At 43.4% G+C, this 16366-nt stretch overlaps 1 protein-coding gene across 12 annotated transcripts in view; it reads left to right on the top strand.

Annotated features, from left to right (window-relative positions):
• Window positions 1-16366, top strand: part of fhod3b (formin homology 2 domain containing 3b) — a 560180-nt gene that overhangs the window by 511032 nt on the left and 32782 nt on the right. For all 12 annotated transcript variants that reach the window (XM_080202871.1, XM_080202833.1, XM_080202860.1 and 9 more), the window contains 2 exons: window positions 4441-4602; window positions 11775-11965. In XM_080202871.1, the coding sequence (XP_080058997.1) occupies window positions 4441-4602; window positions 11775-11965 (353 nt within the window). The remainder of the gene's footprint in view (window positions 1-4440; window positions 4603-11774; window positions 11966-16366) is intronic.

Raw genomic sequence — 16366 nt, 5'->3', positions numbered from 1 at the left:
CATTTATAAAAATATGAAGTGGTTTGATTGTGTGAAGCGGAAGAGACTATTTCAGTAACAAGCAGTCATCAATGTAATATTCGCACTAACAGAATGAAGAAATTGGATAGCAATAATTTCTTTGGTAGGATTATACAACACATAAGGAGGACATTTCAGCCCATGGTGCCTGTGCCAGTTCTTTGAAAGAGCTATCTAATTAGTTCTACTCCCCAGCTCTTTGCCTGTCGCTCTACAAATATTTCCTTTTCCTGCATAAATCCAATTCTCTCTTCAAAGTTGATATTGAATCTGCTTCCATCATGGTTTCAGGCAGTGTATTCCAGATCATAACTCATGTTAAAAAAAGAAATGTTTCTCTTCATCTCGCATATGTATCTGTTGCCAATTATTTTTGTTTCCTCTGGTTACCAACTGTCCTGCCAGTGAAAACAGTTCCTTTATCCCTCTTCCTTCAAAATCGTTGATAATTTTAGCCACAGCTATTAAACCTCCTCTCGACCTTGTAACATCTTAGGGACATCAATCCCGGCTTCTCTGCTCTCCCCGCGTAACTGATTTTTTGATGGGATTCCGGTAAGTTTTCTCTGTAATGAAAGCAAAATTCTGCTGATCAGAAATAAACACAGAAAATGCTGGAAAATTCCAGCAGGTCTGGCAGCATCTGTGGAGAGAGAAACAGAGTTAAAAGTTTCTCGTCCATGTGACCCTTCGACAGAATTGAAGAGAGGTAGAAATGGGATGGATCCTTCGGTCCTGAACAGGTTACAGAGACTCAAAGCGTTAATCTTTTCCCTCTCCGCAGATGCTGTCAGACCCGCTAGGTTTTTCCAGCATTTTCCTTTTTTTTTTAAAGACTTCTCTTCACCCCTTTCCAAGATCTTGGAAAAAAGCGTGGTTCCCAGAATTTGGCACGGCACTTCAACTTGGGGCCTAACCAGAGATTTATAATAGTTTAGTCTAACTATCTTAGCATTTGTACTTTATGCCTCTTCCTTATAAGTACACGGATCATGTGTACTTTTTTTTAAACAACTTGTCCTGTCACCTTGAAGCATTTGTGTATGTGAACCCCCAGTTCTATGTGTTCCTGCATTCACTTTAAAATTGGCACAATCCACTGATATTATCTCCCTTCACTCTTCTTCCAAAAGGCATCATCACATGTTTCTGTGCATTGGAATTCATCTGCCATGTTTCTTGCTTAATTCATTCGTCTGTCTATATATTGAGTGCCCTTGAAGCTTTTCACATCTTTCACCACATTTCCATTGTGTCATCTGCATAGTTGAAGTTCTGCCCTGTAGCCAATTCAAGGTCACCTATATTTATGTCAAAATGAAGAATGGGGTCTATTACTTGACTCCTAAGGGACAACAATGGGGTGTCTTCTAGTTCTGAGAAGTGACAGCTTGTCACCATTCTTTGCTTTCTGTGTCTTCGCCCATTTTGTATCCATGCTGCCACTGCCCCTTTAATTGTAGAACCCCTACAATGCCATTTGGGATTGAGTCAGATAGTCATGACTGACATCCCACGCAAAGTCCCATCCCTGTAACCCCACATATTTTAAAGTAAAGTTTATTTATTACTCACAAGTAGGCCTAAATCAACATTGCAATGAAGCTACTGTGAAAATCGCCCCAGTCGCCACACTTCAGCACCTGTTTGGGTACACCAAGGGAGAATTTAGCGTGGCCAATACACCTACCCAACACATCTTGAGTGTGGGAGGAAACCGGAACACCTGGAGGAAACCCACACAGACACAGGGAGAACGTGCAAGCTCCACACAGACAGTGACCAAAGCGGGGAATTAAACCCGGGCCTCTGGTGCTTTGAGGCAGCAGTGCTAACCATCCCAGTAATCTCCCTACCCCACACACCCTTGGACACTAAGGAGCAATATAGCATGGCCAATCCGCCTAAACTGTGCAGCTTTGTATTGTGGGAGGAAACTGAAGCACCTAGAGGAAATCCACACAGACATGGGGAGAATGTTCAAACTCTACACAGCCACCCGAGGCCGGAATTGAACCTGGGTCCCTGGTGCTGTGAAGCAGCAGTGCTAACCACTGTACCACCATGTTGTCCCTTGGTATATGCACTATGTATGCACTAACTCTAAACTGGTTGTGTTTGTTTGATCATTGTAAGACATTCAAGGCTTTGACCATGCCAATGAAATCCATACTGAATGGGTGACCAAGCATCATCAAATCAATGGATTGAGGTGTTAGGCGGCAGGGATCTGATATCAAAATATTTTTAGCAACAGAAAGTGGATATCTATTCCTTCTTCGTACTGTTGAGTAGACACAATTTTGTTGGCCCTACATGACAGGAAATGGCGATGCCTTGAATTGTAAAATGTACAGGAAAATCAGATAACGGGAAGGGTGATAATAGGGAACATATTGCAAGGATTTGCTCTCTACATGAAGCGCAGCTCAGTGGAATTGAGTGTAAAGCGTTGGTTTGTCTGATTTATGGGCTGCCCAACAGTTTTCCAATTACTCCTCTCCGTTTTCCTGGGCACAACAGATTTTTAAAAACTATTCCTTTTATCTAAGGAAAGGTTATGCACTTAAAATGAGAAAGTATTGTCAAGTACCAAGGGATGGCCAAGATTAGAGAGAGCAGTGAAGTAAAGACTTAGTTTAAAAAGCTCTTGGAGAACTGGGCTAACGGCCAAAGGAGAAAGCTTGGTGTTGTTCATTGTAGGTAAGCACATTTGCTGGGAATACTTGTAGAATCTATAAGTGCTCGGGGCAATGTCCCTCTTGTATCCTTCTCCAGCAGTGGTAAAAGTGTAGCTACCCTTATCAGAGACAACAGTGCTACTCCCATCATTTCAGCCTTCTTAATTAATTGTGTTGCAATCTCATAGTTTTACCACTGTACCTGGAAAAATGCCAGCTTTGCCATGTATCAATTTTCGACTGGACTGGAGATGGGATTGGAAGATTTGCTGAAGCCATTCTTACTCACTCAGTAATTTATTTACTGCTTTCATCTGTTTTTTTTCTCTCGGTCCAAGGTTTAAAAAGGGATCTTACTTTTTACTCAAGATTTGACTTGATTTATTATTGTCACGTACTGGGATACAGTGAAGAGTATTGTTTTTTGCATGCCACACAGACAAAGCATACTGTTCATAGCAAAGGAAAGGAAACTATTATTTAGTTATTTTGTTTATTAGTGTCACAAGTAGGCTTGCGTTAACGCCGCGATAAAATTATCTTGAAAATCCCATAGTTGCCGCACTCCGGTGCCTGTTCTGGTACACTGAGGGAGAATTTAGCATGGCCAACGCATCTAACCAGCCCATCTTTTGGACTGAGAGGAAACCAGTGCACTGGAGGAAACCCTTGCAGACACGGGGAGAATGTACAAACTCCACACAGACAGTGGCCCAAGCCAGGAATCGAACCCGGGTTCTTGGTGCTGTGAGGCAGCAGTGCTAACCACTGTTGTGCCCTAATGTAGCATTACATTCCCAGCTATGGAGATATCAGGGAGTTGTTGATGAGACTTGGTTTCTTGAATTGCAAAAGTCTTGCCAGGTTGTGGTGGTGGACAGGAGAACTTCAATAATGAATCAGGACTATTTGTACTCTGCATAAGGTTTTGCTCTGTGCCCTCTGTATTCTGTTCCTTCAGTTTTCTCTTATCTTCTCTCGCAGGCACAGACTCGCACTGAGGTACAATTAACAGCCCTCCACCCAGATCCAAAAGTGACAACGAGCTATTCAAGTTGGGGGGAGCATTGCGACCTGGGCCCAACTCTATCCTTGTCCAGAACTCCCACATGCAGACTTTCTTGCAGGGGTCACTGCATGGTGAACAGGAGAGGGAACCATCGCAAATGTATTTTTTTGGGAGTGCGGGGGGGTTCATTAGAACACCACAACATTTAGTTTCTCCTCATGTTTCGGTTTCCTATTCAGGACAATTAATTTTTAAATATTTAATCACGGACAGTAAATCACCCTTGATTGCATGATAGTACCTGGGTGACTATCTGTATGGAGTGTGCACATTCTCCCCGTGTCTACATGGGTTTCCTACGGGTGCTCAGGTTTCCTCCTACATACCAAGCATGTGCAGGTTAGGTTGATCAGTCATGCTAAATTGCCCCATTAGTGTCAGAGGGATTAGTGGGTAAATACGGGGAGTTATGGGCATAGGGCCTGCATGGGATTGTTGTCAGTACAGGCTTGATGGGTGGAATGGCCGCCTTCTGCACCGTAGGGATTCTGTCCTTAAGTAGAGCTAGGATCTCTCTCCATTGGAGGCAAAGGCCCTGGAATGTTCAAATTATTTAAACCTTCTCGGCTGCGATGAGCAGCTTGAAGGTTCTACTTTGTTCTGCAAACAGTGATTACCTAAACATGTATTTTGTGGAGTGAGCATTTTTTTCCTTCCTTCTCCCGGCAGGCCAAAGGTTTTGAGCTGGGGTACTTGGAGAAAGTACCAGAAGTCAAAGACACGGTGCATAAGCAATCTCTGCTGCATCACATAGCAACAATCGTGGTGGAAAAGTTTCCAGATAGCTCAGACCTGTACTCGGAGATTGGGGCCATCACGAGGTCAGCCAAGGTATGTCAGCGAAAAAAAAAATCCTCCTGTCTGTCTATTATCCAGATGTTGGAGCCGTGTTTTCCAGCCAGGGTAGGAGATAACAAAATATTGTTCTGCATTACACTCGAGAACCTTACAAGTTGAGGTGGTTTTAGGGTAACTTGGAAACCTTCACCCGCCCACTATATTTAAATGGGGTCATGAGAATCGACTAACCCCCACCAAGTTGTAATATTACATGAGGCAATCAGGCATGGCTTTTCTCTTTGGAATTGAAGTTTTGATATGTTACCCACCAAATGGGTGCCGTTGTAAAAGTACATCTGGAATCCAGCCTCGAGATTATCTTTTAAAAAAATAGCTCTGTCTCGCTTCATGTGTAGGGTAGATTACTGAGACCAACAACTTGATGTCTTCATTTCAGGAACAGCGGCGCTCAGACCTTTTCCTGCTTTCTACACCACAGTGAGTGGGCAATGGCGGACAGTCACAGCAAAAAAAATCATCTTTGGGGGTTATTTCTGCTACCTTTCTAAAGCATAAGAAGTAAGAATAGGAGAAGGCCAAACATGATTTGAAAGCAGTAACATGCATCGAACAGGTGGTTAGGTAGTACCTGATGGGTGTAAACCCTATCGTTACATAGAAACTAGAAGCAGGATTAGGCTATTTGCTCCTTTGAGTTTACTCCACCATTCATTTTGATCATGGCTGATCATCAAATTCAACATCCCAATTCCCCCCCTTTCTCCCCAAATCCCTTGATCCCTTTAGCCCCAAGAGTTGTATTCAATTTCTTCTTGAAATCAGACATTTTGGCCTCAACTACATTCTGTGGTATTGAGTTCCACACATTCACCACCCACTAGGTGAATAAATTTCTCACCTCAGTTCTAAAAGGTTTACTCCTTATCCTCAAGCAATGACCCTGACTTCTGGATTCCCCTGCCGTTGGGAACATTCTTTCTGAATCTACCCTGTCTAACCTTCTTAAAATGTTGTAAGTTTTTATGAGATTCTCTCTCACTCTTCTAAATCCAGTGAATTTAATCCTAACCAATTTAGTCTTTCCTTTTGTGACAGACCTGCCATCTCCGGAATCAGCCTGGTAAACCTTTGCTGTACTCCCACTATAGCAAGGGTGTCCTTCCTCAGATAAGGACACAATATTCCGGGTGTGGCCTCACCAATGCCCTGTACAATTGGAGCAAAACATCTCTATCCCTGTAGTCAAATCCCCTCACTATGAAGGCCAACCTACCATTTGCCATCTTTACTGCCTGCTGTACCTGCGCACTTACTTTCAGCAATGGATGCATGAGGATTCCAAGGTCTTGTTGAGTATCCACTTCTCTCAATTTACACCCATTCAAATCATAATCTGTCTTCCTCTTATTTCTACCAAAGTGGATAACCTCTCATTTATCCACATTATACTGCACCTGCCATGCATGTGCCACACACTCAGCCTATCCAAATCACCACTGAAGCATCTCTATATCCTCCTCACAGCTCACCCTTCCACTCAACTTTGTATCATCTGCAAATTTGGAGATAATACGTTTTCCAAATCTCTTCCAAATCATTAATATATAATGTGAAGAGTTGGGGTCCTAGCACAGATCCCTGCAGAATCCCACTCGTCACTGATTACCAATCAAAAAAAGACTCATTTTGCCAACTCTCTCTTATTATCTGCAAACCAGCTATCTATCCATCTCAAGACATTATCTGCAATCCTGTGTGTTTTAACTTAGTCTGTTATGTGAGACTTGTCAAAAGCCTTCTGATAGTCTAAATAAACCACATCTGCTGGTTCTCCTTGGTCAACGTTACTAGTTACATCCTCAAAAATTCCATTAGATTCATCAAGCATGATTTCCCTTGTATAAATCCGTGCTGACTTTGTCTGATTATACCACTGCCTTCCAAATGCTGAGTTATGAAATCCTTGATGATAGAGTCTAGCAACTTCCCCTGCACCAATGCAAGGTTCCCTGTTTTCTCTCCACCTCCCTTTCTGAATAGCGAGTGGGCTTACATTAGCTACCCTCCAATCTGTAGGAACTATTCCAGAGTCCAAAGAATTTTGGAAAATAACCGTCAATGTATCTACTATTTCCAGGGCCACTTCCTTTAGTACTCTGGGATGAAGATTAGCAGGATTTGGAGATTAATCCATCTTCAATCTCATCAATATCCCCAAAACAAATTCTTTACTAATACTGATTTCCTTCAGTTCCTTTAAAACATATTTTTCTCTGCACCTCTGGCACATTATTCATATCTTCCTTTGTGAAGACTGAAGCAAAGTACAAATTTAACTCCTCAGCCATTTATTTATTCCTGTTATGAATTCTCCCATTTCTAACTGTAAGGGGCCTACATTCACTTTAGTCAATCTTTTTCTCTCTACATACATATAGAAACCTTTTTCAGTCAGTTTTTATGTCCTCCACCAGCTTACTTTCTTAATAAATTGCTTAGTCCTCCTTTGCAGAATTTTAAACTGCTCCCAATCCTCAGACCTATTGCTTTTTCTTGTAAATTTGTATGCTGCTTCTTTGAATCTGAACAGCAGGATACACAGGATGAATATTTGGCAGGATACACAGGTTGAATATAAATCACTTTATCCTCTGAAGGACCCTCGTTTATTGCTGCAGTGCATCTTGTACACACTTGCTGCCACTGTGATGAAAGGGGTGAATGTTTGTTTGGTGGAGGGAGTGTGCCAGTAAGTGGCCCGCTTTGTCCTGGTTAGTGTGAAGCTGCTTGTATGTTGCTGGAGCTGCACTCATCCAGGCAAACTACAGAAGATCCTGAATGTGACCCAATCCATCATGCAAACCAGCCTCTCATCCATTGACTCTGTCTGCACTTCCCACTGCCTCAGCAAAGCAGCCAGCATAATCGAGGACCCCACGCACCCAGGATATTCTGTCTTTCACCACCTTCTGTCAGCAAAAGGATACAAGAGTCTGAGGTCATGTACTAACTGACTCAAGAAAAACTTCTTCCCTGCTGCCGTCATATTTTTGAATGGGCCTATCTTGCATTAAGTTGATCTTTCTCCATACCCTAGCTATGACTGTAATACTACATTCTGCACACTCTCATTTCCTTCCCTATAAATGGTATGTTCTGTCTGTATAGCGCACAAGAAGCAATACTTTTCACTGTGTACTAATACATGTGACAATAATAAATCAAATCAAAAAAAGTGGACTTGCTGTCAAGGCACACATTGCCTATCTGAGGAGACACAAATTGATGTGAGCGTTTTGTAGTCATCAGTAAACATCCCCATTTCTGATCTTAAGCTGGAGGAAAGGTAAAGACCCTGAAGTATCTTAACATATCCCTCCTGTTTATAGCCGCAGATTAGCCTGCGTGTTGTTATTTCTAAAGTTTACTTTTCTACTTTCCTTTAATTTACCCAATGAACATGCTGAATAAGTTTGCATAGCACATTTGGCCATTCCCATAAACACTTTACAATCTGGTAGTTTTTTGCTGAAATGTAATGTAACGTAAGGCACAGAGGAGATATCAGGGGTAAGTTTTTCACTCAGAGGGTGATGGGTGAGTGGAATCAGCTGCCGTCGGTAGTGGTGGAGACAAATTCGATAGGGTCTTTCAAGAGACTTCTGGATGAGTACACGGGACTTAATAGAATTGAGGGCTATAGGTAAGCCTAGTAGGTATGGGTATCATCGGTGCAACTTGTGGGCCGAAGGGCCTGTTTGTGCTTTAGTTTTTCTATGTTCTGTGTTCTAAAAATAGAAACTATTTTGCACACAGAGTTCCCCAGAATAACAATATTATAATGAGCAAAAGAAATCCCTATTTTAGGGAATTATTTTCCTCAAAGGGGTAAATGTTGACGAGAACGTTCAGGAGAAGTTCTGTGCCCACCATTGAAAAAGGGCCTTGGAATCTTCTGCTTTCATTTGAGAGAGCAAACAGATCCTTAAGTTACATTTTTTTAACCAAAACACAGCACCTCCGACAGTGCTGCTCCCCCCTCGGTTCTGCACTGCAGCGTCTTGGAGTGGGACTTGAATCCCACGACTTTGTGATTCAGTGATGAGGGTGCTATTAACTGAGCCACAAGTGACACTTGGGGAGGGGCGCAAGCATTCACTGACTGGATGAAGAAGTCGGAAGAGGATTTGAAATGTTAGCTGGAATTTACTTCCTAACGGCATTAAGAGTTAACCCACGGCACGTGGACTGCAGTGATTCAAGAAGGCAGCTCACCACCACCTTCTGAAGGGTAACTAGGGAAGGGCAATAAATGCTGGCCTAGCCAGTGATGCCAATGACCCATGAATGAATAAAAGAAAACGCTGTTTCTCTCTTCGTAGATGCTGCCAGACTTGCTGAGTCTTTCCAGCACTTTCTGGTTTTATTATAGTTAGTATTAGTTGCCTGACATTGTGAGAGCTGAATTGCTCCTGACAAGCTGAAAGGCTCAGAGTAACAATAATTCACATCCTGAACACTGCCAGATTCGGCAGCGGTTCCATTGTCAGCTACTGATTCCCTGCTGCTAGGACTGTTGAACAGATGAGAAAAGTGCCAGTGAATGTTGAAGCTGTGTGTAACTTCTTGAAATTGTTTACTTCACTTGACATGATCCCTTCTCTAAAGCTCAACATGTGGTTGTCCTCTGTTTTTTGATCTCACGCAACTCTTAATTTCCTTGTGTCTTTGCAAAAAGACGAAATGAAATCACAGACAATGCGCTACTGGACGCAATGTTCAATGATCAGAGAATCGTAGAATCCCTACACTACAGGAAGAGGCCATTCAGCCCATCGAGCCTGCACTGACACCAATCCTATTCCTGTAACTACCCACATTTACCCTGTTAATCCCCCGAAACTAGAGTCAGTTTAACATGGCCGATGGACCTAACCCGCACCTCTTTGGACTGTGGGAGGCAGCCGGAGGAAAGCCACGCAGACATAGGGAGAACGTGCAGATTCCACACAGACTGTGACCCAAGCTGGGAATTGAACCCGGTTCCCTGGTGCTGTGAGACAGCAGTGCTAACCATTGTGCCATTCCAGCAATCTATCAAACTCATAACAGCCTAGCATAATCCAAGTCGCCTTTGATCTTTAGATATTATCAACCCTGATTTGATTTCCAGGTATTACATTGTGGAAGGCAATTGGTAATTGTCAAAAGTATTTTACTTTTATGCTTTATATTTCTCAGCCAGACAAAGAGGAGGCCTAACACCAGCGCTTGATCCTTCCATTTCTCTGCACTCTTAAAGCAGGCATCCATTTCTTTGCTGGTGGCAAAATGACAAAGGAAATGAGAATCTGCTGCTGGCCAAAGCAATTTAGGCTTGGCCCGGTAAGGGGAATGGGGTGTTTTATAATGCTGCCATCAGCCATGCAAAGACAGGTTTACGATCCAGCTTAGCCTATTGGGATATTTTGCTCCTGTAGCCTCTTCCTCGCTGGGCTAACTCTTATTTGTCATAAATCAAATGCAGGGAGCTGTTGGGAGTTAGCATTTGCTAAACTAATTGCTTTATCGTGTACAGGAGCTACACAGAATCCCTGAGGTCCTTTTGTATTAAAATGGTTAACCACCTGAAATGGAGACCTCCAAGAGTTTTGCTGATTGCTTGTGTTTACAGTAAAATACATCAGTTTAATGCAATAGACATCATTCTTCAATGTAGTTTTTCGTAGGAAACCATTGATATAGTCATAAACTCAAGCAGCCTTAAGGGTAGAATTTCTCTGCAACACAGCCTGTGGCAGGAGCACAGAATGGGCAACTGGGGCCTGTGTGAAGTCAGGCAGAAATTCTACTCACTGGATCTCTGCCCTCCCTGTGCCTGCTTCAATAGACTGTCCTAAGCTGGGTGATAGCTTCATTTTAGTCCAAAGCTCAATGCTGAACTCTGTGAGACTTCTTACCAAATCTCAGCAACACCAGGTTAAAGTCCAATGGGTTTATTTGGAATCACGAGCTTTCAGAGCACTGCTCCTTCATCAGGTGAGCGGAGGTTTGTTCACAAACACATCTTACAGCCTGATGGCATTAGTTTACAAGGTTTGTGAACTGACCTCCACTCACCTGATGAAGGAGCAGCGCTCCGAAAGCTCGTGATTCCAAATAAACCTGTTGGACTTTAACCTGGTGTTGTGAGACATCTTACTGTGCCCACCCCAGTCCAACGTTGGCATCTCCGTCTCTGCTGAGTTTAACTTGGGTAAGATTCTCCAGATTTCTCCTGCGTAATATGTACAGTGCATACCAGACAATAGCTGTATTCTGTGTCCTTAAATGAGCTACACCCAGGTTTGTGCAGAGAAAGAATCTCTCCTTCGAGACTTGCTGTTTCGTGGTATTTTTCCCTCTTGCCCCATCTTGAGAATGGGCTGACATTGTTGGCTCCAACCTGGAAAATGCAGCAAAGTAAAATGAAATAAGAATCAGAATGTTAGTAAATGTTTGTGCTCTTGCAGGTTACACGTATTACCAGGGTGGCGAATGGAATATTGTTGCATTTTAATGGTTCTGCGTCACTGTCAAATTGTGCCCACAAACCATAGTTGCTGTCCCAAAATGCATCTAACCCCCAACTTCCTGCACGGTGCTCAGGCAATGTCTCCATCCCAATGAAGTCTCCTGACTTTTGGAATAGAATTGGGACTACCAAATGTGTTACGCAGAGGACCTTACAGGAGATAATTGCCCCCGTTATTTTGAGTCTTTATCAAATCAAATCTAAGAAGTTTAAAAACAAACAAAAGCAGAAAATGCTGGGAATATTCAAGTCTGGCAGCATCTGTGGAGAGAGGAACAAAGTTAATATTTCACGTTGATGACTCTTCATCAAAAGAAGCTTTGTTCTCCCCTCTTCCCAATGCCCAATCTCCGCAGAGTCCAGCCAAGGCACGGCTCGGGGTAGGTCCAACAGCTCATTCCTGAATGATCCCCCATCTGCTGGCGCTGCCTTTTCCAAATTAGCTCCTTGGCTACTTGATCGTATAGAAAGAATGATGAAAGTCACACTTAATCAGAGAAACATAGAAGATAGGAGCAGGAGGAGGCCATTTGGCCCTTCGAGCCGGGGGGAGGGGGGGGTGGAATTAAAAGATTAACAATTCTAAAGACAAACCTCAGATTAATTTATTGAAACTGGTTATTCTTAGGTCGACTTTGACCAGCTCCAAGAAAACCTTTGTCAGCTGGAGCGGAGGTGCAAAGCCTCATGGGATCACCTGAAGGCCATCGCAAAGCACGAGATCAAATCGACGCTGAAGCAGAAAATGTCCGAGTTTCTGAAGGATTGTGCTGAGAGGATCATCATTTTAAAAATAGTTCACAGAAGAGTCATGAACAGGTACGAAAGATGATGCTCATTCCCAAATGAGCCATTTTGGCCAATTCCCTCCCGGGAAATGTAAAGACCTTTTCATCATTATTTTGTTTGCAGGATTTTTTGGGGGGATTCCTGAAAAACAGGTAAAGGGCCTAATTGTGTTTTTAGGAATTTTGTTTTTTCTTCTTTGTTTCATCAAAATTTACAACTAGGCAAAAGGATTGGGCCAATGCCAGAGTTGATGAACAATGGGAGAAAATACTAGATGTGTCCAGGGGACATGATGAAATATTTGTTTCGTTCAAAAAAAGGTGGAAAAATTAAACATGGCACAATGGCACAGTGGTTCACACTGTTGCCTCACAGTGCCCAAGGATCTGGGTTCAAATCCCAACTTAGATTACTGTCTGTGCAGAGTTTGCACATTCTCCCCGTGAGCATGTCTTTCCTCTGGATGTTCCAGTTTCCTCTGAAAGATGTGCTGGTTAGGTGCATTGGTACTAAGTTCTCCCTCAGTGTACCCGAATAGGCACCGGAGTGTAGCAACTAGGGGATTTTGACAGTAACTTCATTGCAGTGTTAATGTAAGCCTTACTTGTGATACTAATAAATAAACTTTAAAACATTCACAGAGAATTACAATCAACTTTAATAATCCTTTAATTCTACTCCTGGTATGTTTTGAAATAAATGGACGTTTACCCTGGTGAAGATAAGTGTTTTTGAACGTATGCACTTTCCTTGAGGGGTGTGGTGGGATAACAGTTTGCCGTGAGTTTTCAAAGCTGAATAGTTGCAGCCTACAATTTGGAGCAAGTGTTATGACAAAATACAATAACAGCTTAGAGTCATACAGGTTTACAGCACAGAAACAGGCCCTTCAGCCCAACTTGTCCATGCTGCCCTTTTCTTTTAAAACCCCTAAGCTAGTCCCAATTGCCTGCATTTAGCCCATATCCCTCTATACTCATCTTACCCATGTAACTATCTAAATGCTTTTTAAAAGACAAAATTGTGCCCGCCTCTACTAATACATCTGGCTGCTTGTTCCAGACACTCACCACTCTGTGTGAAAAAATTGCTCCTCTGGACCCTTTTGTATTTCTTCCCTCTCACCTTAAACCCATGCCCTCTAGTTTTAGACTCCCCTGCCTTTGGGAAAACATATTGATATCTAGCTGATCTGTGCCCCTCATTATTTTATAGACCTTGATAAGATCACCCCTCATCCTCCTATGCTCCAGAGAAAAAAGTCGCAGTCTATCCAGCCTCTCCTTATTACTCAATCCATTAAGCCCCAGTACATCATAGTAAATCTTTTCGGCACTCTTTTTCGTTTAATAATATCCTTTCTATAATAGGGTGACCAGAACTGCACACAGTATTCCAAGTGTGGCCTTATCAATGTCTTGTACAGCTTCAACAAGACATTCCAACTCCTGTATTCAATGTCCTGACTGATGAAACCAAGCATGCCAAATGCCTTCTTCACAACTCTGCACTTGCACTTGTGCTGATGGTCATCGTGTGCAAGGACTCTACTCTGGGTCTGTACCCGCTGGAGTTTGGAAGGGTGAAGGGGGATCTTGCTGAAGCATACAAAATGCTGCAAGGCCTGGATAGAATGGACGTGGAGAGGATGTTTCCACTAGTAGGAAAAACTAGAACCGTAGTCCGCAACCTCAGGCTAAAGGGACAATCCTTTGAAACAGAGACGAGGAGGAATTTCTTCAACCAAAGAGTGGTGAATCTGTGGAAGTCTTTGCTGCAGAAGGCTTTGGAGGCCAGGTCATTGAGTGTTTTCAAGACAGAGATAGATAGGTTCTTGATTAATGAGGGGACTAGGGCTTAGGGGGAAAAGGCAGGGCGATGGGGATGAGAAAAATATCAGCCATGATTGAATGGCGGAACAGACTCAATGGGTCGAGTGGCCTAAATTTGTTCCTATGTCTTATGGTTTTCTCAGGAGGAGATGCCGAGGATGAGAAATATAAAAGGAATAGCGATGCAGTAATGGGATACCTAAATAATTATCACACAGAAGGGTTTGGAAGGAGGGTGGATTGTAAGATAATCTGAGGGGTGTGAATATTGCTAATGGACTGTGGGTCAGAAGTGCCAAGCCAAGAAATTATAGGTGATGCCCTTAATTCGATCTCCTCTCTCCTGCCCCTCTTATGTTGGGCTCCTGATCTTCACCAGTTATCATATGATGATGGTTTCCAGCAAGGGAGAAAGGGAAAATCAAAGGTTAGCCGAAATCATGCAACGCTTAGACGCCTGAGGTTTGGATTCCCCTTTTCAGGTGTGTTTTCACTGGGGGGAGAAGGGGCAAAAGACATGTATGGAGTGAGCTGTGGCAAGATGCCCCCCAAAGCGCAGTAGGCGGGCGGGTGCCAAAATCCGCAGCCCACCTCCCATTTTTAAATAAATAACAAACAGTCAATTGGGCTTGTTACCAGCCAATAGAATAGAATAGACTAATGTGTTGTCCAAGCCATAAAGTATCTGGCCTAGCTAGGCTAGAGGGAACAGGCATGCCTGTTTTTTAAGGGAACTGTTTAAAAAGCAGGAAGGGGAGTTACATCCTTAGGAGTGTGTTCTTTGTGAATCAGGGGCACCCTACCTCCCCCCCCATAAGCTGCCCCCCCTTTTATTCCTCCCCAGTTGGCCTCCAAAGCCCACTCTTCCCAACCCCCATTGATCTCCTTCCAACCAATATCCCCGACTTGCCTCTCTACGGGCTGCATTGCTCCCTTCATCCCTAGTGTGGGGGGAGGGTAGTGGTGCAATATGGACCCCTACCCCACTTCTCAATTCCTCTCCACCACAGCATATCCCCCCCTCCGCCCCCCCACTCCCCAACCTTGTGAAATCCAACCCCAAATTGAAAGTGTTGCAAAACTGTCAGAAACTTACTATCTTGAAAAATATACCCACTGTATCTGCGTTGTGCAGAAAATGTCCAGAACTCCATGCTGCCACTGGGAGTATAAATTGGAAATCTGGGAGCACCACGTGTATGGTTTTGCAACTATTGCATCTGATAATCTTGGTCAGTGTGTGTCTAGACTTTGAGTTTACACTGGCAACCCAGGCTTGTAAATTTGGCTTCCGGTTCTACACCCTCAGTGTGGAAGAAGATTTATTTTGTGTACTAGGTGTAGGAACTTATAAGCATGCTCTTTATAAATAAAGATTTGCATTTGTTCTTTCAGGGCATCCCAAAGTGCTTTACAACTATTTGCAAATGTCCAAATGTTGTGTGGATTGTGGCAGCTAATTAGAATCATAGAATAGAATCCCTACAGTACAGAAGTAGGATATTCAGCCCATCGCATATGTACCAGCTCTCCAAAGGAGCATTCAACCCACGTTCTATTCCCTTTACCTCATGTAATCCGCGCCCCCCACCTCCGCAACCTATACATCTTGGACATGAAGAGGCAATTTATTATGGCCAATCCATCTAACCTGCACTACTTTGGATTATGGGCGGAAGCAGGAGCACCCAGAGGAAACCCAAGCAGACTTGGGTAGAATGTGCAAACTCCACACGCACGCACACACACAGTCACCCAAGGCTGGAATTGAATCCCAGACCCTGGCATTCTGAGGTAGCAGTGCTAACCACTGTGCCACCATGCCACCCAGGAACCGAGGTACAGGAAGCTCCCCTGATTGGCAATGAAATAAGTAATAGACTAGAACATCTATTGGCTAATAGATGACTATTTAGCCAGTATAGACTGAGAACTGCCCTGCACCCCTTCAAAATAGTGCTGGCGAGGTTGATGGGACTTCCAAAAGGTGTCTCATTTGAAAGATGATATCTCCAATGGTGCACGGTGGTTCATGATTTTGGTATTGGAGGGGAACTTGGCTTTCCTGTCGGCAGGCAATCTCTAGAGCGCTGAATATTGGGTTGACCTCAATCCACACAGCTGCTTTGTTGGGTGGAGCTGCAGTTACAATTATGTAAGATCGGACCTCAAAATGGCTTGGACCTCGTTGCTCCCTGGGGTGGATGGGCCAGCCAAAAGTTCAAATCAAGCCCAATTCCTCAAACGGTGCCTGATGCGCAATTCAAGCGCATGTGAAATGGAAGTTGTTTTCTCCACAGTCAAAACTTAAGCGATTCATGAATATATCAGGTAATTGGAAAAATATCTTGCCCCCATTGTGTCTGAAAGTCCTGTAATTCCATCCTTCATAGAATCTCTATGGTGCAGAGGAGGCCATTTAGCCCATTGAATCTGCACCGACCACAATCCTACCAAGGCCCTATACCATAACCCCACATATTTACCCTGCTAATCCCCTGACACTAGGGTCAATTTAGCATGGCCAATCCACCTAACCCATCTTTGGGCTGTGGGAGGAAATGGGAGTATCCGGAGGAAACCCACACAGATACTGGGA

Source organism: Carcharhinus amblyrhynchos, chromosome 2 (assembly GCF_965287045.1).
Source record: "Carcharhinus amblyrhynchos chromosome 2, sCarAmb.v2.hapA, whole genome shotgun sequence".
Lineage (NCBI taxonomy): Eukaryota > Metazoa > Chordata > Chondrichthyes > Carcharhiniformes > Carcharhinidae > Carcharhinus > Carcharhinus amblyrhynchos.
This window is presented reverse-complemented; position numbering and strand designations above follow the sequence as displayed.